This window comes from Ostrinia furnacalis, unplaced genomic scaffold (genome assembly GCF_004193835.3).
Source record: "Ostrinia furnacalis isolate ACB-3 unplaced genomic scaffold, ASM419383v2 OfSCF5404, whole genome shotgun sequence".
Lineage (NCBI taxonomy): Eukaryota > Metazoa > Arthropoda > Insecta > Lepidoptera > Crambidae > Ostrinia > Ostrinia furnacalis.
Window position 1 is genome coordinate 36443 of NW_021135643.1, and position 23696 is coordinate 60138.

A 23696-nucleotide genomic window follows, 5' to 3' on the forward strand; every position below is an offset into this window, starting at 1 on the left:
TATAATTTATGCATGCTATGTTTTTCATGCGATGACTAAACTTGCATGGTATGGTACCAGGATTAAAAAAAACATGTATTTTAATTTATGAGGTTGGCATAACTGACGAATTGACAATGACATTTGGTTGACATAAATTTGGTGCAAGTGTACAAAAAAGGAGAACTTTCATTTTTCAAAATTAATATTTATTTGAAGAGATAATTTATTCCTAAAATAATAACAGTTGATTTCTAAGCGTGTTATCAATGTTGCATTAAAATACAGACATCAACAATGGAAGTGGCGGGTGGCGCAGAGGAAGGATTTGTTAGAGAGTGGACACCTTGTTCCCATATTTTGAATTTAATTCCGCCTCGCATACAGAATGGGTTATTTTCCAATGAGTTATGTTTGACTTGCGTGGACGCTGTGAGTGAATATATTGCTCTCGGGACGAACGTGGGACTGGTATATTGGTACGATAGAAAGAAGGGCAACATCCAAAGGCTAAGATGCGAGGTAAGATTTATCTTTTAACTTGTAAATAGGGTCCATTTGTGGTCAAGCAGCTGGTACTTTCGTTCACCTTGTAACACTTTCGCTCTCAGTTGTTTATAGCGATATAGTCCTTTACAATGTTGGAACACCACCTACCAAAGTAGCAAATCTAATTTGTTCTGATAAAAATGTTTTTCCTAAGTAAACATCTTGAGTGCCACATAGAAATTTTATCAAATGTTTGTACCTACTTATTTATTAAGCTTCCATTATTCTAGTTGGAAATTAAAATCATAAATTTTACATAAAAATATTTATTGAGAACACCCTTATAATTCCTCAACCAGACCTTTTTTAATTAAAATATTTAATCAAATAAAAAACTAGATAACAACTCTCAATAATAAAGTTTTACTGCTAAAGCAATTAACTTCATTTCTACTATTATCTTTCTGAATAATGACTTGAAACTACAATCCTTCACAAAGCATCAGGCATTTTAGATTTACTAGTTGTAATAAACACATTTTTATAGCCATATTTTTTCTCAGTAAGTGTATTAAGTGAGGTGTTACTTACTATCAAAATCCTATAAAATTCTGATTAATGTTACAATTAAATAGTTATTGTATACTTGGTATTAACCCAGTAAAAGATTTAAGTAGAATTGAATTGGAGTTTTATTTTCTTTTTAATGGGTTTATTTATCTGAGCTGTGTAAAAGAAAGAAAGAAAATTTCAAGGCGAGAGTGAATAGGCACTTACAGGGCATATATTTTATGTACCATCCTAGACTGCATCCCACTTAACATCAGATGTGTATATGTCATATTTTTCCTTTAGAATTCATTGCATAATAATTATTATATTCAATTTCCTCATACTATTTATAAACATACCATGTTGTAGCACATTACCACTTTACAGTTAATTGCTGAAAAGACAAAAAATGTTTTGACTAATTGAATTATTTTTAAGTTTAAATATTTTAAAATGAATTTTAATTAGATTTAAAGACCTCAATTTAATCCAAAAAAGTGTTTGATGAAACATTTTCTATCAAGGCATGCAATAAACATATCTAATAACAATATAAATAAGGTTCTTTATTTGTTAACCAGGCTTCAACCAGTCCCATAACATATGTGAAGATTGTCAGCACGGTGGACTACATGGTGGGAGCTGGAAATGCAGCCGGCCAAGTCACCGTGTTCCAGATCCCTAAGGAGCACCCTGAAAACATACCGGATGACTTCAAGCCCAAAGTGGAACCTAAAGTAGAGAGGTGAGTTTTACAGAAATACATAGATGACAAAAATTATTCATCACCAATTTCATTTTAATTTTATTTGTCCATGTTTATATTAATTTATTTTTTTATATCTTTTTTATTTTCTATTTTCGTTTATAAGTTGCCTACATTTCTGCTTAATTTTTTAAAATATTTATTTGTAAATGCAGTATCTTATTAAAATATGCAGGAAAATTCAAAAGTATAGAGCCATTTATATCCGAATTTAAACATTACAAACAGCTTCCGCAAGTAGTTAAAAAAATATGCTGACTCACGGAAGTGTTCAAACAATATAATTTCAAAGACACGAGCAAAACATTCCCGCCAAAAATGTCGTTAGTTTCTAAGAGGTGGGTGACTAATGCGTAATTTATGAGTTGAGCGTTGGGACATTCCCGCGATAACGTAAAGGTCGAGGCTCTGTGAATAGTCGGTGCAGAGGGATCGGTCGACGAGCCTCGCTATTGGGAGCGATGACCTTCGCAAGGCGTATTTTATCTTTTAACCCGTAGCACTACAATTTTTTTGTTAATGTGCCTAGTAAAAAAATCCTCCCATCGTACTACTGAAGAGATCGGTAGTAAAGGGGAAGAAAAGGGTAAATTTTACCCTAAAATACTCTCTTTTTTCCCGATACGTATGTTTACTTCAACAGGATAAATACAAAAATCGCTATCATTCTGTAAAAACTTTTATCCTAGCCTGCCTACATTATACATTTATCCTTTTCTTATCTATATTTTAAGCCTACCTATTACCAACATACAAAAATAATTACGTATTCCAAGAGATTAAACCAAACAAGAAAGATAATGGTATCAAATTAACTGTTTTATCTGTCAGCATAACATCAAGTCAACTTATCTATGTTTGTTTCGTCACAGCACAATCACTTCTTGAGCAAAAACATAATGGCGCAAGTATACTATGCGGTAAAATTGACCAAGACGAAGCGCTAGATCGCACATCGAAGTATGGGCGACGCACGTTGGGTGAAGGAGAAAGTAACCGAGATGGTGTTCACACTATCACACTATTACGTCTCGGCCAATTTCCAGCATAGTGTACTTGCGCCATTAAGCTAAATTGTTTCCTTAGGGGCGTAGCTCCGGTCTACGGGCCCCTGTCCCCGTTTTTAAATATTTTTTTTTAATGAAATGGCAACAAACGATCAAATAAGATACAACTACGCCATTGTATTTCGTAATGGAAACTAAGGCACAAGCAACTGCACTAGTATTATAAGTTTTATGCAGCAATGTGTTTTCTATCTTCATGCTCTGATTACCAGTACAATCACTGCTTACATAAATGTACGAGATAAACCTCTGCTTCTGTATTAAGGTGCACTTACTTAAGGCCACTTCGGAAACGTATATTCTATCTTTTACTCCATATTCTATACTCCGGGGGTCAATTAGTCTCTTACAGGATTTGAACACGCATTTCTGTAGGTACTCTATACTCTATTACGCAAACTATCAGGCCATGGTATTCGTGGATCGGGGTCACTAATTTATTACAGACCAATACTTTATAAGATTTTAAACTCGCGTTCCATTTCAACTAAAATAGAAAGACACGGGTCTTAACGCGACGTTTATTAATGAGTTACATTATGACCAATACTTTTTTTCTAGGTATACAATAGGCGACCTCCATAAGAGTAAAATAACAGCCATAGAATGGTCCAAGAACGGCATGCGGCTGTTCTCCGGAGACAAGAATGGAGTCATCATCATGACGGAGATAGACTTTTATATGGTAAGTGTGTATGATATTTACGGGACTATTCCCACCTCTCGTTCCCACCGCTGCAGCTCCTGTGTAGCCAGGATCTACAGCTTGACAGCCAATAAAAACCCAACCAGTGAAGGTCAAGTTTGTCCCGGGAGAAAGTCTGTCATTGAACCCGCAACAAAATTAATCAGAAGAATATAGGAGGAGTTCGAAGTTAAGGACTTATTATTATTCTGTGGTTAAGGTTCGACTTCCTTGCAATGCAATGATGACTAAACATATCAATAGGTCTGGTTTGGACACAGCGATAATCGCGCGGTAGCTGGACAGTTCTCATAAATTTGCATCAAACCGTAACGGCACGGTTACCGCCTCAGTGCCAATGAGAACCACCTAAACCGCGCGGTTATCGCTCGTCTGAACAAGGCCTTAGCCTATTTATTCTCTTGCGGTCGAACACAGCGACCGTGAAGTGGTATATTACATACAAATTAATGCAGATATTATGTTTGTAGACTTACAATATTATACTGCACGTGTACACAAACTATTGATTCCCAGATAAAGCGTATGCTTTACCTGGCAACCAATAGGGACCAGCCTGTACCAATACCAGGGAACAACCTGGCGATAGTATGATAAAAACTTAGCACAAATATTTATTGGGGTGTGTCTCGGCCTATATCGGAGTTTTGTCCGTTAAGTATAAGCTTTTTTCCGTTACATATTGATAACGTTTTATTTATAAACGGAACTGATATGACTCATCATTGAAAATAATTAATAAATAGGTACTTTGTATTTTAGTAATTACGGCGATTTCCTGGTCGTAAACTAATTAAGAAGTAAGCTTTTGTAACATAGTATTGACATTGATCAGTATATTAAGGACTGGGACAAGAATTATCTTTAGTCATCTCATCTTCGAGGCGCGGGAATCCTAATGTCTAAGAGCCGGGTACCTTGTTTATAGAAATCTGATTACTGACCTAGAACGCTCACGTCGACCGACTTATCGACTAACGAAAATGAGTCATTACTGTTAGCCTAGGCGCAGTCCACCAATTTTTAGTCGGGCTCGATTCTAAATCGTATAAAGAATCAATCGGTGTAATGTGCGCACTTCCGTACATACTCAATACTCATACTAACTATTAACTGTCCGACTAAACTATCGGCCGACAAAAAGTTTGCAGTTGGCGCCTAGGCTTAGGTCTAAACGTAAGGCGGGTTTTAGTGTCACGCGGACTGTCAGTGCGGATTGCTCCGCACAGCCGATCTGTATGAACTGCTAGGGAGCGGAGCGGTTCCTCCGGATCGCATTACTCTAAAACGCTCCTTAGAAGTTCATACAGATTGGCCGTGAGGAGCGGGTTCGCACTAACAGTCCGCATGACACTAAAGGGAATCACAGACCAAACGCGGGTCAGAAGCCGCTTCTGTCCCGCACCCGCGCCGCCTCGTTTGTCGTTCGGCAATTGCAGTGCGGCGCGGTTGGAGCGCCGGCCCGCGTTCAAATTTGGTGTGACACACTTCAAAGAGTTTCTTGTATTACAACTTGCGCGGGCCCGCATTCAAACTGCGCTGCTACTGCCCCGCGTTTGGTCTGCCCAAGCCTTAAAACCCGCCTAACATTGTTGTTCTCTTGTGCAGCACCTGTGCAAGTCGCAAGAGATCGTGAACGAAGGCCACGAGATCGTGCAGATGAGCTACTGCCAGAGTGCGCTGCTCGTTTCCAGCGTGTACCGCAGCATCGTGTGCGCGCGCGCCGACGCTCGCTGGCGCGTCAGCCAGCTCGGCAAGAAGGAGCGCAGGAGGTCAGTGACGTCACACTCGTGCAGGGAGCTACTGCCGTGCCGACGCTCGCTGGCGCGTCAGCCAGCTCGGCAAGAAGGAGCGCAGGAGGTCAGTGACGTCACACTCGTGCAGGGAGCTACTGCCGTGCCGACGCTCGCTGGCGCGTCAGCCAGCTCGGCAAGAAGGAGCGCAGGAGGTCAGTGACGTCACACTCGTGCAGGGAGCTACTGCCGTGCCGACGCTCGCTGGCGCGTCAGCCAGCTCGGCAAGAAGGAGCGCAAGAGGTCAGTGACGTCACACTCGTGGCCGCGGCCACGAGCTCGTGCAGGTGAGCTACTGCTCGTGTCCAGCGTATAATAGTATTGTTGTGTTCAGGCAGAGGTAAGATAATCAGTTCAGTTCTTCTGTGGTTGAGGATTCCGGCTGAAGCTTTTTTCCACCTTCGGCTTTCCATTAGGTGAGATGTAAGCCAAAAGCTTCCTGGTTGTGATTTAAAAAAAACTAGTATCCAGCAAATCCAATAGAGGAGAAAGGAGGGAGATGGATTGGGAGTTGAAGTTGGAAGCAGAAATATTTTTACTTTAGATTACCTACCTTAGCAATTAATACTTTCTTCACTTCACGTTTTAAATTCACGTCGGCAAAATCGCGAACAAATCTGAATTATCATGAATCAGGACGTCCACTGCTGAACATAGGCATCCCCCAATGCTTTCCATGTTGATCGATCGGTAGCGGCCTGCGTCCAGCGCTTCTCTGCTACCTTTATGATGTCGTCGGTCCACCTTGTGGGTGGACGTCCCACGCTGCGTTTTCCGGTACGCGGCCTCCACTCCAGAACCTTGCTGCCCCATCGTCCGTCAGTTCTGCGTACTATGTGCTCTGCCCATTGCCACCTCAGCTTGCTAATCCGTCGGGCTATGTCGGCGACTAGTTCGTTTACGGATCTCTTCATTTCTGATTCGATCTCGCAAAGAAACACGACCTTAGCCCTCTCCATAGCACGTGCACTACCAGTTCACAATGAGGGCTATCGTTTTAGCGCTCACCAGTTAGCGCCACTGTAGAGTAAGGTCCTGTCACTTGCTAGTAGCGAAGACAGTAGCACCAACTTGTGAGCGCTAAAGTGGTAGGAGGACTATCGCATTTGCTCTGATCAAGATGGCGCCACTGTAGAGTAAGGTCCTGTCAATCGCCAGGGGTGCCAACTTTTAAGTATAAAAACGATAGTTACCATGCTTGTACATAAAACAAATGTGTATATTTGTAAAACAAAACCCTCAATATTTTGTTACAAGAGGCCAATATAAAAATAAGCAAACGAGACACCAAAATAGAATAATGTTTCCTAGCATAAGACTGCAATTATTTAAACAAAGCCCCTATTGTATGGCTATTAAAATATATAATAAGTTGCCTGAATTTTTTAAACTGTTGCCGCTAGAGTTGTTTAAAAAAAAGTTGCATATCTGGCTTTTGAATAAATGCTATTACTCAGTACAAGAATACTTTGACGACAAATTATTATAATTAACAGACTATTTAATTTTCTTGACTAGAATTATTTATTGTAAAGCATGTTAATATAATCCATTGTAATAACAATCCTGACATTCAAACGCTGTAATTTATTATTGTTCTTTTGTACTTACATTTTTTTTCAATATTTGCATGACTAATTAAGTCAACATGTGGACATGCCAATTGTAATAATAATATCTTGTAAAACCATGTAAAAGCAAATAAATATTTCTGATTTCTGATAGCCCTCATTCGCTTCGGTATTGCAGCCTGTGCGCATTGGGTGGTGTCTGGCAGCATTCATACGCCCGCGGGGGCGCGGCGGGCGCGGCGGCGGCGTTCTGCGCGCGCGCCGGGCTGCGCGTGTGGCGCGCCGACGCCGCCGGCACCGTGCACCAGACGCTGCTCTTCAAGGTACCGTTAGCCCCGGTTCATGGGCGTGCCGACTATCGTCCACTGTGCAACTAAAGCCTGGTCCGTGAGCACGTAGAATTTTGTCCAATGACCCCAAGCTACCCATCCTTATCGCTCGCGCGCAATTATATTGCTGTCGCGACTGTGCAACGGGCGCCCGCAGTGAATGTGCGAGCGCGACAGCAACACAATGAGGGTTTTCGCAAATGAAAAATCCGCCAGATGGCAATACGTAGACGCGAGGTCCAAATGCTGCATGATTGGTTATTTTTGACATGACATTGACAGATATGTCAAAATCCACCAATCACGCAGCAGTCCCACATCCACGTCCCGCCATCTAGCGGATGTTGCATTCGCGAAAACCCTCATTACGCGCGAGCGATAAGGATGGGTAGCTTGGGGTCATTGGACAAAATTCTACGTGCTCACGGACCAGGCTTTACGAATACTGAAGTTCTTTGGTCACGTCTCTAGAAATGAGAACTCAATGGAGAGACTGGTAGTTCAGGGCCAGGTGGAAGGCAGGAGAGCACGCGGTCGATCGCCAACCCGCTGGATGGACGCCATCACAAAGGCAACTGAGTCCACCATGGTCCAGTGTACTTGCGACGCCTCTAACCGTCAGAAACGGAAGCACATCGCCAGGAGAGCTACCCTCGGAGATGACATTACCTCACCATGTACCTCGTCAGCGCAACCACGACCACTCTGACAAGAGTGCCCGACTAAGAAGAAGATGGGCGTACCTAGGGCTAGGAGGAGGCAAGTCATGCCCAGCTTCTGACCTAAGGGGCAAATCGGATTTTTTAGGCCAGATTGTTTAACTTAGCTCCTTCAAAGCGACTGTTTTCTGAATAAAGAAATCTGATTGCTTATTCAAAACACTTCTCCGCTCTGTCATTGTCAAACCATTTAAAGGCCTATAGCTTAACTGAGTCAGTGCCTGGGGTATGGTAGCGGCAATATCAATAACGTAACAATTGTTCGCAACCACTAGAAAGTTCTATAAAAAGGTGTGATTTTTGTTTTTGGAGGAAAGAGCCCTTGATCGTTAAATAGGTTGAAGATCAGCCCTGTAAGTGTGAACAGCACACTCCGAGCGAGAGCTCGCCAGTAGCTTGTCGCAGCGACAAAAGCTTTAAAGCATATAACCAAGTGAATATGAACAAAAATAAAAGTAGCCGCGATTTGTCAACTTAACTATCTTACATTGCAGGAGGCAATATCAAACCCGCTAACGGTAGCCGAGCTCCTCAACCCGGCCGCCCGAAAGCACTCGCATGCCGACCGCGAATACAACTTCGGGCCGCTCCACGTGTTCCGGGAACACTTCCTCGTGTCCCACAACGAACACATCCTGTATATTCTGGACCCGAGGTCGCTGACCGCTGTCGCCGTGGTCGACGATCTCCGAAAGTAAGCACTACAGCTGTAAGAATGCACCTTAGGGCCACACTACGTGTCCAGGGAACACTTCCTCGTGTCCCACAACGATCACATCCTGTATATTTTGGACCCGAGGTCGCTGACCGCTGTCGCTGTGGTCGACGATCTCCGAAAGTAAGCATAGTTATAATCATTGTCATCATTTCAGCCATAGGACGTCCACTGCTGAACGTAGGCCTCCTCCAATGATTTCTACAATGGCCGGTTGGCGGCGACCTGCATCCAGCGCCTTCCTGCTTTATGAGGTCGTCGTCCACATTGTGGGTGGACGTCCTACGCTGCGCTTTCCGATACGTGGCCTCCACTCCAAAACCTTGCTATAGCTGTAAAGCACTAAAGAATGCACCTTTAGGGCCGCTCTACGTGTTCCGAGAACACTTCCTCGTGTCCCACAACGAACACATCCTGTATATTCTGGACCCGAGGTCGCTGACCGCTGTCGCCGTGGTCGATGACTTAAGAAAGTGAGTTGGAAACGTTAAGATACTACTTATAAAGATAGTAGCTAGTACCTCAGACTTAGATCTTAAGCTGTCTTTGAAACCTTTCATGGAAGTAAACTTTTTGTTGTCTTTAGAAATCTGAATGGTGTTTTTATCAGTATGTCTTTCGTGCTTTTATTATTTACAATTAAGAGAAGTCGGTTATCCTGTTTCCTTTAGACACATTGCGTTGGGAGCCAATGACCTTTCCTTCATTAGTTGGGTCTTTATTGGCAGTCAGTCCTGACTACACAGAAGTTGCAGTGTTGAAACAATTTGAAAATAATAAACAATTCCACACAGCGCGCTGTGGTGCAGCGCCGGCGTGTTTTTTAATCCTGTCAGTTTAACGAGATGGGAACAAGGGGCGTAATGTGAGTTTACGTCGAACGCATTCGATATCGACTGCGTTAAAAAAATATATTTATGAAGATTTTAGTTCTCCGCTAGGGGCGCTGTACAATCCATACAATTAATGTCACTTATACCACAGAATAATAAAATAAGTACTACGTACAGAAGTTTTACTTCGCGAAGGTATTTAAAAAAATGTATGCTCAATGTCATTAACAATATGGTGTAATTTAGCCTGTCTCAAGAGTCAAGCACCATTTTGCTGACAAACGTCAGTGATCGGCACTGCGCCGAAGCTATAGAGCTGACTTCGGTAAAATTATGTGACGTGAGGTGCCAAACTGCGGAAAATGGCGGAGGAAATACATGATTTAGCATGAATTATCATGAATAATATTAACTACTTATTTACTTCTCAGTGTCTTGAGGCAACTTAAAAAAGTACATTCTGTGTTTTTATTATTATTTAGGCAGTTAAATAGTGCACAGTATTTAGTACGCCATTTTCTTTATTTTCTTCCATCATACACAAGAATACGCGTGCGTGAGTCAATGTTCGCTCGTATGTGAGGCCTTGTCAAATAGTATCCTGTAGGTGGGCCATCGTGCGTGTTTTGTTTTCTATGTAAACTCGTGGAGATGAATAGGCCTGCTTATACATTTAAACTCACACTACGCTTCCAGTTCCACACAGCAGAGCGTTGTTGAATCCTGTCAATGTAACAGTTCCATTCAGCAGTACTTCTGTTGCAGGATCTTATCGGTGTCGGTGACGAAGGACGAGATCTTCGTGCTGGAGGGCCCGCGATCGCTCGTGCGGCTCGCGCACGCGCCCGAGCCCGCCGCGCTCCGCTCAGGTGCGAGGCCTCACAGGCCGCAGTCTTGACATGCATACATCTTGCTACTACTTCTTGACATGCATATATCCCGCTCCTACTTCTTGACATGCATATATCCCGCTCCTATTTTCACCCATATATCGCGCACGTACCCCGCCCGCCCGTCTAGGTGCGAGGCCTCACAGGCCGCAGTCTTGACATGCACATATTTCCCACTCCTACTTTCACCCATATATCGCGCACGTACCCCGCCCGCCCGTCTAGGTGCGTGGCCTCACAGGCCGCAGTCTTGACATACATATTTCCCACTCCTACTTTCACCCATATATCGCGCACGTACCCAAGCCCGCCCCTCTAGGTGCGAGGCCTCACAGGCCGCTGCCTTGACACGCATTACCTCCCCATTTGATTGCCCCATATATCGAGCACGCTTCAGTCAGAGTGTGGCCTAGACCGCAGTCTTGACATACTCATATTTTATGTCATCATCATCATTATCAAAGGTCTTACGTCTTACTGCAGGAGCACATTTAAACTACCCACTATCCCCATATTATGTCAACATTATCAAAAGCCCTTTAGTATTGAATACAGGAACACGACCCTTTCTAATTTTTCGAGGCTGATGAAGGGTTTGGTCTACACTCCCGACGCAACGGAGTTACTTAGTCACCTTTTACGATATCCAGGGGGTATAACTTTTCCCTATTAACTTCGAGCTCTTACATTCTTCTGATTAAATAATTTGATGAATGATAAATGTTTCATAATATCATATTGTAGGCCTGTGAGACTAGGGAAAAAAAGCATGAATCCTACTATAAAACATTCCCAGAAAAAAAATCTACATTTCCATTTTCCTCTTCTATATTTCAATAATTGAATGCATGTTGCACATAATACAATATTGTAACGAATAAGATTCCGATAACATTTTACATTACTTACCCAGTATTTTAACTAGCAGTATTCCAAAATAAGTATTGCATGTGATTTAAAATCAACTTCTATTTACACGGTAGATTTATGCCAAGCTAAATTTACGATATCATGCTACCAGTAATTTTTTTCTTGTGTAAAATCTCCAGTGTCTTTAAAACAAAAACATTTTACGCTGACTGAAACATTTCAGTATGTAGTGTAAAGATATAAAAGACTATAACATGGTAGAAATATAAGGAAATATCGGCCCTATAAAACATCGGGTATCATGCGAAGTGTTTTTCAACTATGACAAAATAGCACAAATCGTATATGAATTTTGAAACTGCTTTATTTCTGTATGATTTTTACTGCCTAGTTTTATAGGTCCGATATTTTGTAGATATGATATGTATTTGTTGTGATTTTTATGTTGTGTTTAGCGATTAGTCCGTCCTATGAATTAGTGACGTCTCTCAAAAGACAATAAAATTCCTTTGACGCCATTCTAACTCAGTTACAAGTCGTCAAATATTCTTGCTTACTTACACATATTAATTTTAATTGTGTCATGATTTTGTCGTATTTAAGTTTTATTACAATTGACCAATTTATACTTGAAAAAAAAATCCTCTCGTGTGACAAATTCCAGTTCCATAGATTGCAATATTTTTCCTTACTTTATTATAATATGTTATTTATTTGTTGTCTCGTGCCATTTTTTGATCTTTGAGCGGTCGTCACCATCGATCGTATGTCGTTTAGAAACGGCGCTTTAAATTTCACTGACTCACTTTTATCGATGAAATTATTAAACAAACGATTATTTTGTACTTATAAGATTATGTTTTTGTTATGATTTAGTTCACGTGATGTGTTGTGTGTATAAGGTGTAAAATGAAACTTAACGAACACCATTACTTTTTTATTTTAGTGTCGAAACATCAAACTACTTTTTTTTACCTCTCTAACTGACATAACTGACATTGAGCAAAATGTTCAGGCGATTAGACAGATCGATTCGTTGCAAATTGAATAAGATGGTGTAGATAACTCAGTTTCGAAAAAAATGACAGATACATCAGTTAGAGAGGCAAGCGACTATAAGGTGCTATATTAGCTTGATGTATGACATTTTAGCTGATTTCAGCTTCATATCCATAATGAATATGATTTTGGTTTCGTTAAGGGTTTTTTTACACCCTGTACTTTTGTAGAAGTCTAAAAGTGCCTTACCCTATACCAAATGAGGACCAATGTGTGTAGAGCTTAAACGCTATTATTTTGCTTGTTAAATTTTATATTCGCTTATTTTATAATGTACAGAGTAGCGAGTAAAGGTTATACTTTTGACAGGTAATAAAATAATGTGTACCTGTTATGGCTCCAGCTCTTAACTCAAGTCAACGCCTGAGGAATAGGAGGGGTGACATTGACATGATATAACGTGACACATATAAAGCCTTGATCACACGTACCGAGTAAACGGGCGAGACAGTGCTCTCGGCCGAATACTCGGTGTGTATGAATATTACGCCGAGTGATCGGCCGAGCAAAGCGACGAGACAGTAGCATTAGACAGTCTGAGTGTCCATCCTCCCGCTTCCCCTTACTGTCTCGCTCGCTCGCTCGGCAGGTCTGAACGTGCACTCTGTCTCGCTGAGTGGCGAGTGGCGACTCACCCAAATGATTGACGTCACGTCCACAGATTAGAGAAAAATAAAAGTTTCAATAGAACTGAACTGACTGTGCTAATTTCAAAACACGTGAACAGAAAAGCCTTGATCACACGTACCGAGTAAACGGGCGAGACAGTAAAATGTTTACTCGGTCGAGACATTTGGGTGAGCGAGTCACATACTCGAGCGCTCGGCCGAGCACTCGGCGTAATGTTCATACACACTGAGTACTCGGCCGAGAGCACTGTCTCGCCCGTTTGCTCGGTACGTGTGATCAAGGCTTTAAATCTGAAGAAGATGTGAAGTTTCGCTGACGTTTGACGTTACAAAAACACCTTCCCGTGCCGCTGCCATATCTCAGGCACTGAGTACTGACTAAGTTAAGTACTAGATTATAGCATAGCAGAGAAGGGAAAGATGCCGACTGTCAGAAGTTAAACCTTGCTTACATTGTTTGCTATTTTTAGTTGTAGGATTTATTGTTATATATTTTTAAGACTCAACATTTCCGGTATTTTGACTATTAATTTTTATTACGTTTTCAATTTGGTAACAAATACGTCAAAAACATTCCTCTTGAAAAGATGTGAAACGAAGTACTTATAAGTTTACGGAAATTAGTATTAATTAATTAAAGAGATTAGTATTAATTTTTAGATGTAGGTCTAACAAGGTATTGTAGTTTATGTGATTACAATGATGCACAATGAATTTAGTTAAAAGCTTTATAAGCAGTATATAATGTTGTGAGTACTTACATATTTTTGATACTTAAATTTTAAATGGGAATTAGGATAATATTTGACTAGGCCAAAGGCCCTTCGCTGAAAATTTTAATGGTCTTGTATATTTAAAATTGTGTTTTTGAAGTTGAATATTCAAATATCTTTCTACTGCTAACTACATAGACAATAATAGACACTGTCTTCATATACATATGCATCACACTAGTAGTTTAGCCTCTGATCTATAACACAAAACAGAAATTCAGATAATTTCATATTAATCGTTAGTAAGTCTAGTCAACAACAACTTACAACGACCGCCAATTTAGTAACATATAATTAAAATAAATACTAAATTCTTACGGTTGTAATATTGTAGGTTTTATCACGATGACGAATTCACAGATATTTTAGTTTTACCCCTTAGTAATAAAACTTACACGCTCGTTGAACAGTGTTTCAAAGTGACGTTCAGTATGGAAATGTTATTTTAAAACAGTGTTCAACAACTGTGTAAATTTTTATTTGTAAGGGGGTTAGAGTTTAAGTTGTCACGATTTTATTTTAATAACTCTGTATGTGACGCATAGAGCTTAAGATTTAGGTGCTAAAAGTTATTTTCCTATAAAAATTGTTGATACACAATGAATGATCGTTCATAGAATGATGCATGATATCAATCAATGTACTTTCACTGTGGTATGCTTTTGTCTTCTTTAGTTATTTTTATTTTATTCTAAGCCAGAATCTGCTTATTAGTACCATGCTTTATTCCCGTCTCCTCACATTTGCGAAAATATAACGAAAAATGCAAAATTATTCGTAAGATCTAATGAGTTGTTACCAAAACTAAAGCCCGGTCTGTAAGCACGTAGAATTGTGTCCAATGACCCCAAGCTACCCATCCTTATCGCTCGCGCGTAATTATGTTGCTGTCGCGCTCGAACACTCACTGCGGTATTGAACAAAATTCTACGTGCTCACAGACTAGATTATACCGCCTTAGCAACACTATTGCTACATCCGTCTTTCTCACTGGTGTCAAGTGTGAGCAAAAAGGACAAATAGAGTGAAAACGAGAAATGATTGTGTGTGGAGTAAGTTGTATTTGAGCACACGTGAGGAATCGGTTATGATCGAAGAGGTTTTAACAATTCGTAATGAATACTAATTAATGTTGGTGCTGTGCTTAATCTACTTTGGTTGAATTTTTTAAGTAAATGAATATTTTGGACCTATTTTATGGCGTATTCGTGTTAATACATGCGCGGAGAGACAGTAATGTGAACATATCTTTATATTACTGTATTATTCTGGACAACCTACATAATGTCTGACGTTGGTGTCTGAAATGTAGTCAATTTTGCACTAATTTCTCCGAAATGTTAAGATCTCTTCAGATTTTTTAGTTACCCTTTGTAGTGAGATCCCAATTTTATTTGATTGTATGACTATGTCGTCAGCATGGCCATTGTACTTATATATAAATATACTTTTTAGAACACATCGCATTTTTATTTCCGACCACTTCAGTTCCTTTGCTTCACTGTGCTTAGTATATTTATGTATATGAGCAATGGCTCTCGCTTGCTTGTAGTTAAGTAGCGTTCGATGTAAACATTGTTGCACGATAAGTTAAGCCTAAGGCCCAGAACAGACGGTGAAACGCAACTGCAACGAAACTGCAACTGCTAGTTACTTTTGAGTTGCATCTAAGTTTCTGCCATAGCGTCCGTTGAGAGACAACACATGACGCGACCAGTTTGAAGCTTTCAGTTTCAGTTTCATTCATCAGAATCATAAGAAAGTTGCAGTTGCGTTTCACCGTCTGTTCTGGGCCTTAGTGTTTTTTAAGGTTCAGCCAAACCAACGCGTATAGCCCGCGTGCGCGATGGCGATGGCGATAAGTAGAATCAGTAGGATCGCCATCGCCATCGTGCACGCGGGTTGCACGCGTTGTTTTTGTCGAACCTTTACATATCGAAATTGCCAGAAGTGTCATGCCACATAAAACATGGTGTCTTGTCGGCTAAGTCTTCCGATATCGCACGCTTAAGGCGGTTATCACACTGCGCCGCGCTCCGCCGCGGAGCGCGGGACGACAGATTTAATCATTGTATGTAAGTACCTCAGTTTGTATGGAAAACACGCGCGGCACAACACACTGACAACGCGTCCGCGCGCGGGTTTTTTTTATATGAAATCACGCGCTCCGCGACGGAGCGCGGCGCAGTGTGATAACCGCCTAAATGTCTACTACACACTTGAAGGACTTGAATTAAGAATCGTGCTAGTTAAAAAGTTCCAGTATTTCTTCTATTATTTTGTGACAGGTCCCAAGACGATTTGGACTGCCCAACCTTCATTGTTTGGGTTTTATTGTGAGTCTTTCAGAGACCGAAACTTGGAATCTCCTCCGCCTCATTTGCAATAATATCAAGGAGTATCTATAATAATGTAGGAATGGAAAGGATTAAGGCTGAGTTCACCACCTAACTGAGCGAAGCTATAACCGGTGTTTTTGTATGTAGTTTGACAGGCTTTTGACGTTAAAGTTAAAGTAAGATGGTGCAACCCAGCCTAAGAGTTTAGAGCGAAGTGTCGCTAGCTAGGTATACCCAGGTAACACCTGTGGGCTTAGTGTGATTTTAGTTCTTGAAAGTATCCGCTACGGACGCTGTTCGTTCGTTCGTTCGTTTCAGCCAAATGACGTCCACTGCTGGACAAAGGCCTCCCCCAAGGTTTTCCACAATGAACGGTCCTGCGCTGCCCGCATCCAGGCTCTTCCCGCGACCTTTACCAGATCGTCGGTCCACCTAGTAGGAGGCCTGCCCACGCTACGTTTTCCAGCCCGTGGTCGCCGTACGGACGCTGTACAATCTGTCATACATTTAATGTCATTGTTTTACGCACTCGCTACGAACACGTTTGATGTAAACTCACACTAAGCCCCCTGACAGCTATAGTGGAGCTGAGTGTGATACAGCAAGAAAGCAGAAACAGAATCGACCCCGGAGAAGTTGGAAGCCTACTTAGTCATTCCTTACTGTTTAGTATTTCTATTTAGAAATAAATACAAGATTTAAAGCTAAACTTGTATAAATTATCCCTTATACGGGATTTTGCAACAAAATCTTTTATAAAGGTAAACAGATGTTTACCCTCCCGACGTTTAAATTCTTAACTGTTAGTGTAGTTTGTCGGACTGACTGTACCACTGACGAAAATATTGTGCAAATGCGGGTGGGTGAAGAAAATTCATCGCGCCGGGGCAGACGACGCATCTCTTCAGTCTGCCCGCGACCATGATTCGTGCAACCGAGTTGAAACGTCGGGAGGGTAAATACATATCTATTTACCTTTATGAAAGTGTTTTTTTTTTCGTTGCAAAATCTCGTTACAGTGATAATGTATAGTAAAAATTCAACAATAGTTTAAACTGGTGCTTATCTAATCACTAGTTTCGTTGAATTACGTCTAAAAAGAATCCTTATCCAGCAGAGGAGCCGATCAACCTGATGACGAAGTCGCTGACGTCATCGATCCAGCTGGCAGTGAGCACGGTGCGCGAGCTGACGGCGCTCGACGTGCCTCTCATCGCTGGAGTGTTGGAGCCATTCGCGCGCGACAACGAAGCGGCAGTTGCAAGTGCCGAAGAGTGCTTCGAGCTGCCGCCCATCAAGCATTTACCTGGGGATATATCGGAGAATGTGCTGGAGTCCATCATCAATGAGTTCAAGGTATAATGGCAAAGCCATATAGACTGTTTCATAGGGCAACGATGCTGTAGAATGCTGGTTGCTATGCTCTGGACGGCGCTCGACGTGTCTCTCATCGCTGGAGTGTTGGAGCCATTCGCGCGCGACAACGAAGCGGCAGTTGCAAGCGCTGAAGAGTGCTTCGAGCTGCCGCCTATTAAGCATCTGCCTGGAGATATATCGGAGAATGTGCTGGAATCCATCATCAATGAGTTCAAGGTATAATGGCAAAGCCATATAGACTGTGTCATAGGGAAACGATGCTGTAGAATGCTGGTTGCTATGCTATGGTCGAACTGCTGCGTGAAACATACTGCTGGGAGATATCTTGGAAATTGTGCTGGAATCTAAAGTCAATTAGTTCGAGCATGATGGGCAAGGCGCAACTGGGTCATAGGGCAACGTGTCAGTGGAGTGGTGTTGACTCTGCTGTGGGTTCTATGTCCTTGTTCAAACATGTCATATGTCATTTATAGCCATAGGACGTCCACTGCTGAACATAAGCCTCCCCCAATGATTTCCACAATAGCTGCTTGGTAGCGGCCTGCATCCAGCGCCTTCCTGCTACCTATATGAGGTCGTCGGTGCACCTTGTGGGTGGACGTCCTTTGCTGCGCTTTTGGGTGCGTAGTCTCCTCTCCAGAACCTTGCTTCCCCATCGGCCGTGTATGGATATTGTTCTTATAAATGAATTCTATTTTCAGGACGTGTCCAGCGACGCCGAAGAGATTCGCCGCGCGAAGTCGGAGGAACTGCAGCGGAAGCTTAAACTGTACAACAGTATCATGGAGAAGAAGTGCGACGAGGAACTCATACATAGCAGCCGGAGAAGCAGGAGAAGGTACAAAATTTACTGCATTTTCTTAGCTGTTGACACTTTTGAGATGCAGTGTGGAGCATAGCATTAAGCTACTAGGTCTAAATGTCTGTGTCTGTGCCATCATAATTTATAATGGTAAGAGGTGGCGCAGAGGGGATTCCTTCCAATGTTTTACTACTAATATACTTTAGTATAAAGACTTTGGAGCAGAGATTCTTATTTTCGGAGGGCAAGACGGCGCCATCTTAGTTAATTAATTTTTAAAGGTCCGGTTTCCACCAAGGTAGAGCAGAACGGAGCGGAGCGCAGAAGTGTTTTGAATAATCTGATTTCATTATTTCTACAATCTACTTCTCTCCGCTATAGACCTAATATACTGAACTGCCCTATCCGTGACATTGACAGCGGGGCGCCACTGTCAATACCGGATCGCTGGTTCCGATTTTTGCCATGTTGGAAACTATATAGTTGAACGATGGTGACGCCCCCCTGTCAATGAGTTTGGTGGAACAGTTCAGTTTAGGTCATCTATAAGAGCTGCGCTGCCGCCGCCGCTGTCAAATTCTATAGAAAAAAATTACGGCCCGACGCTTCTCCACTCCGCTTCGCCTTAGGCCTAGAACACACGGTGAAACGCAATTGCAACGAAACTGCAATTTCTAGTTACTTTTGAGTTGCATCTAAGTTTCTGCCAAAGATTCCGTTGAGAGACCACACATGACGCGACCATTTCAAATCTGTTTCAAACTGGTCGCGTAAAGTAACTAGAAGTTGCAGTTTCGTTGCAGTTGCGTTTCACCGTGTGTTCTGGGCCTTAGTGGGAACCGGGCATTAATCGTAAGTTTTGTTTTTGTTGGTGCTGAATATGTTTGTTCCCAAAGGGACGGCGGGTCGGGCAGCAGCACGCCTCGCATGGCGACACCGGTGCGGCGCGCCGACGCCGTCAGCTACACCAGCCCCTGCCTCATGAACGTCAGCGTTTACGGGTGAGTACCTGTAATATGGCGAACCTTCGAACTCCTTGTATGTTTCGAGACGTCCACTGCTGGACAAAGACCTCCCCCAAGGTTTTCCACAAAGACCGGTCCTGCGCCGCCCGGATCCAGGCACCTCCCGCGACCAAACTACGTCTACCGCCTCCTCCTATGTTCTTCTGATAAATTTCGATGAGAGTCCAATGACAGTTTAACTTACCCCGAGACAAGATTCTAAAATTATTCATATCATCATCATCTCAGCCATAGGACGTCAACTGCTGAACCTAGGCCTCCCCCAATGCTTTCCATGTTGCCCGGTTGGTAGCGGCCTGCGTCCAGCGCCTTACTGCTACCTTTATCATGTCGTCGGTACACCTTGTGGGTGGACGTCCCACGCTGTATTCATATCCACTTGCAGCGAATTAGACGATTTATGTTATACACTAAATTTCCGCCTTTTTTAAAAGTTTTCCTCTTTTTAATATTAGTGTAGATAATAATCGCTTATACCGCCATAGATTTCAAACCGCCGCGAATGATCATGTTCGATTTCTCCTCAGGGAGGTGCCACAAAACGACGATCTTCTCGAAAAGCAAATAGAAGAGAAAGAAAAAATGTTGGCCAAGCTGCTCAATCTAGAATCCCTGAGCATTAGCACCCCGAAGACCGATCACGAGAAGCCGGAGCCTCCTCCCCAGCCGACTTACAAAAAGTTCCAGTTGATAGACACGCCCTATATTGACCCTCCTAAAGAAAAAACAGCGCCCAAACAGATTCAGGACTCTAGGCCCATAGACTTAGTGCCGAAAGTCGTGCAGTTGCCCAACAACTGGAACTTGGGCGACATAGAGTTGAAGTTGGAAAAGACGAACGGGCTGAAGGGCCCGCAAGCAGCCATGTCCCCGGAGGAGCCCATAGAAAGCGACTGGGAGATCATCTGATGCCGCGCGAGGCCGAAGTGAGGTCATTAGGATTCCTTTGTATTTTATGCAAAATCTTATCGACGCCGCGTCGGCTGCGAGTTGCAACTTGGTTCCTGTGAATAGGCTATTTGACATTTTAAGATAATGATTTATAAAGCCCGGTCTGTGAGCACGTAGAATTTTGTCCAATGACCCCAAGCTACCCATCCTTATCGCTCGCGCGTAATTATGTTGCTGTCGCGCTCGCACACTCACTGCGGGCGCGCGTCGCACAGTCGCGACAGTTATATAATTACGCGCGAGCGATAAGGATATATGGGTCATTGGACAAAATTTTACGTGCTCACAGACCAGACTATAGGTCGTTTAACTCAGTAAGTGCATGAGGTATAGAAGCGGCACGGGAGGGTGTTTTTGTAACGTCAAACGTCAACGAGATCTCCTTTTGAATCATATGCTTTGTCACGTCACAATATGTCAATGTCACACCCCCGTGTCGCTCTCGTGCCTCAGGCATTGAATGAGTTTAGCGCTAGACTTATACTATTGATATCTACTCTGGATATCCGTTCTCAAAGCGAACGATCAAAATAGATCCCAAAAATCCGTAAATATACTATGATTTTTTTGGTCGTTTGGGTTTTACGAAATCTAAAATAATGCGTGGCACCATCATCGCCAGCTATCGACTGCCGCTCGACTCACGTCCCTGAAGTTTGTTATTTATTTTTACTTTACATGCCGCCAGTACGATATTGTAATTTAACATTTTGGCTAGACACTGATTATTTCTTTTGCAAACTTTCAAGTGCTTTTCAGAAACCAGTCAAATAGCCTATTGCGGTCATTAGTGTCCCGTTTCCTGCCGGTATTCCAATGCATCTTCTGTACTATTGTTTAAATAATTATATATTATTCGGCATGTGACGATGCACAGCATCTGGTGAGAGAGATGCGTCTACTTCCGGTGTATTTTTTTACCATTTTATACCTTAATTGACGTCATTTCCGCAATTATTTAATAGTAATTGATTTGACTTACTTCCGTTTGCCGCCATTTTAGTCACCTGGGGGCGAGCTTGCTTGGAGTTCTTCATAGCGTCTTTAACTTCCAAACTAGCAACATCGTAAGCAGAAACTCTGCTCAGATTTTTACTGAAATAATTTATTTCTCAACGTTCTTATACTAAGTTTAAAATTAAAAAGTGCAATTGACCGCGCGTGTGTGACCGCGAACGACATGTACGTGATGGTGGTTGGCGCCAAAGGGGACGAGTGTCTTCCGGACGACGAGCAGGTGGACCCAGAGCGTCGGATACCGGAGAAACTCGGACCCCGGCGAGATCCATAACGGATGAAACGAGGTACGTGGGATTCTGATAGTTTTAACACTCTTTTCGATCAAATGAGCATTCTCGCGAATCTCTATATTGTATAAATAGATTGAATAACGTACTCACAACCATCTTATACAATTTTAACGGCGGCCCCGTCAGCCCCAATCGCAAACATTACCAATCAAAATACGTTGTTAGCATCACCACAATCGAACGATAACTCTTTCTGGTACGATTTTCTTAATAAATAACCCTTTAAAAAGGCTCATTATGCTCATAAAATAAAGCACCTACAAATGCTTTACCACATCAACAAAGCACTTTAAACTACAACTATTAGTAGACTGGGCGGCCACCCCTAACACTGAGCCAGCTTACAGCTTGAATTATTAAATTCTAATGTTTTTTGCAAATCAAGAAGCTTAATAAGTATGACAAAATGTGCTGAGTGCATCTAACATGTATACCTCTATTTTGCAACAACATAATTTAAATTGTAATGTGACATGCAATAAACGTTTTTGAATTTGAATTTGAACATGTCACGAGCGTATCCTGGCTAAAATTCCTAATAAGCATTGTGCGAGGAGCACCCTCCCAGTGCTGGATTTTTGTTCGGCAAAATCACCCTGTGCTCGTACTGGTGATATCCAAAAAATAATCCGACCTTGGTTCTCTAGCCGGTCACTTCAAGCAAAATCAAAACATAATACTATCTTTATTTGCTTAGACTGATTAAATTAGTTCTTACAAATCGTCAAATACGAATACGTAAGTAACCTTTACCTACACATCTTATTATCTTTAAAGCAAATACATAAGCCTCAAAATAACTCCTTTCGATTTAGAACAAAAAGCCAAGGATTCCAAATCAGTCCCTTGTCCCCTTGACGACCAATAAATCAATAATTATAAAATTCATTAGAAATGAAGGGCAGGGCAGCGTAATAAGAACAACAAAGTCAAATGACCATCCATTCAGCAAATTCTATGGAAGCTGCCTTTGAGCGTATCTTGGGCATTGGCAGGCATCATCATTCTGCGGAGGTCAACCTGTTACCTGACAATGGTTCCAGGGATGCGTCTGCCATTCACCTCCAAGCCGGTGCTTGCCCCCCTTCATCACACCTGGTGGAAACTGATGATTAGGCTGAAGGTGGAAGGGAACTTCAACTACAGAGGAACTATGGCTTCCTACCTCCAAATGCCGGAATACAGTAATGCTATTAACATTATTGTTATAGTGACAGACTTAGGAAAATAGAGTTGCTAGCCAGGCAGACTTAGATCAAACCCTACCACCAACCAAACCGAGCAGAAAATTTCACCTCCACTGGGAATCAAACCCGGGACCTCTGAAGCTTACCTCTTACCACTTGAAGACAGAGGCAGTTGTTACATTTTACTATTACCCTTGAAATACCTACTACAGTGAGAAGAAGAAGGAGGGATATTTGGTTTAAGTTCATCAAAACTTACTTAAAATAACAATGTGTTCCGGAATTTGGAGGTAGGAAGCCATAGTTCCTTTGTAGTTGAAGTTCCCTTCCACCTTCAGCATAATCATCAGTTTCCACCAAGTGTGATGAAGGGCAAGAGCTCCCTCGTTGAGAATAAAAACATGTTCTGTCCAGTTTTTGCTCTAAATCTGTTCTACGTAATGTAAACTTAGAGGATTCCCAATATTAATTCACTCTAAGAAAGTCAAAAACATGTAACGGAATCTCCGACTTACCACTTTAGTGGACCGATTACAGGAAATAGTGGCCTATTGAGTACATGTTTTTTTGTATCATTATGAATGTTCAGGAAACGGCGAAGTTTTTAAAATAGTTTTGGACCTATGGAAATTCTTTTTTTTACTTAAACTTTTAAGTTGAAAATTTGATAGTGTTCTGATAAAAGCATAATTTTAATGTTTCTAGCAAAACTTTTGTATCTTGAATCAAAGATAGGAAGGTGATTATTTTTTTCAAACATCTGCAATTCATAAAAAATCTGTTGAAAAAAAGAAATCCGAAAAAAGTCAATCCAAAAAAAAGATAAAAATGTTTAAAGCCTACTAGGTCATAAAATTTTAAAATATCACAAAATTAACTCTATCTCCTAAACTAAGCACAATCGTATAATATACATGGGGGTGATTTAGGTACACCTTGATGTAAGGAATCTAAATTTTTCTTTT

At 41.8% G+C, this 23696-nt stretch overlaps 1 protein-coding gene and 1 long non-coding RNA gene across 4 annotated transcripts; both read left to right on the top strand.

The window, feature by feature from the left end:
* The first annotated feature begins 110 nt into the window (after positions 1-110).
* On the top strand, positions 111-20395 carry LOC114361088 (WD repeat-containing protein CG11141). 3 transcript variants are annotated; one of them, XM_028316012.1, is made up of 12 exons: positions 111-501; positions 1602-1765; positions 3415-3538; positions 5168-5331; positions 7102-7246; positions 8466-8665; positions 10285-10388; positions 17194-17337; positions 17575-17672; positions 18158-18294; positions 19155-19259; positions 19811-20395. In XM_028316012.1, exons 1-12 carry the CDS (start codon positions 277-279, stop codon positions 20190-20192), a joined length of 1992 nt encoding a protein of 663 aa, XP_028171813.1. In that variant the 5' UTR covers positions 111-276; the 3' UTR covers positions 20193-20395. The 3 variants fall into 3 exon arrangements, with proteins under 3 accessions (XP_028171813.1, XP_028171812.1, XP_028171814.1); XM_028316011.1 differs by lacking the exon at positions 17575-17672 and having other exon boundaries at positions 17194-17435; XM_028316013.1 differs by lacking the exon at positions 17575-17672 and having other exon boundaries at positions 17197-17435.
* An 866-nt stretch (positions 20396-21261) lies between these two features.
* Positions 21262-22162, top strand: LOC114361091 (uncharacterized). Its single transcript, XR_003656568.1, has 2 exons — positions 21262-21301; positions 21381-22162. It is a non-coding gene; the product is annotated as an uncharacterized LOC114361091 (long non-coding RNA).
* The last annotated feature ends 1534 nt before the right edge of the window (positions 22163-23696 follow it).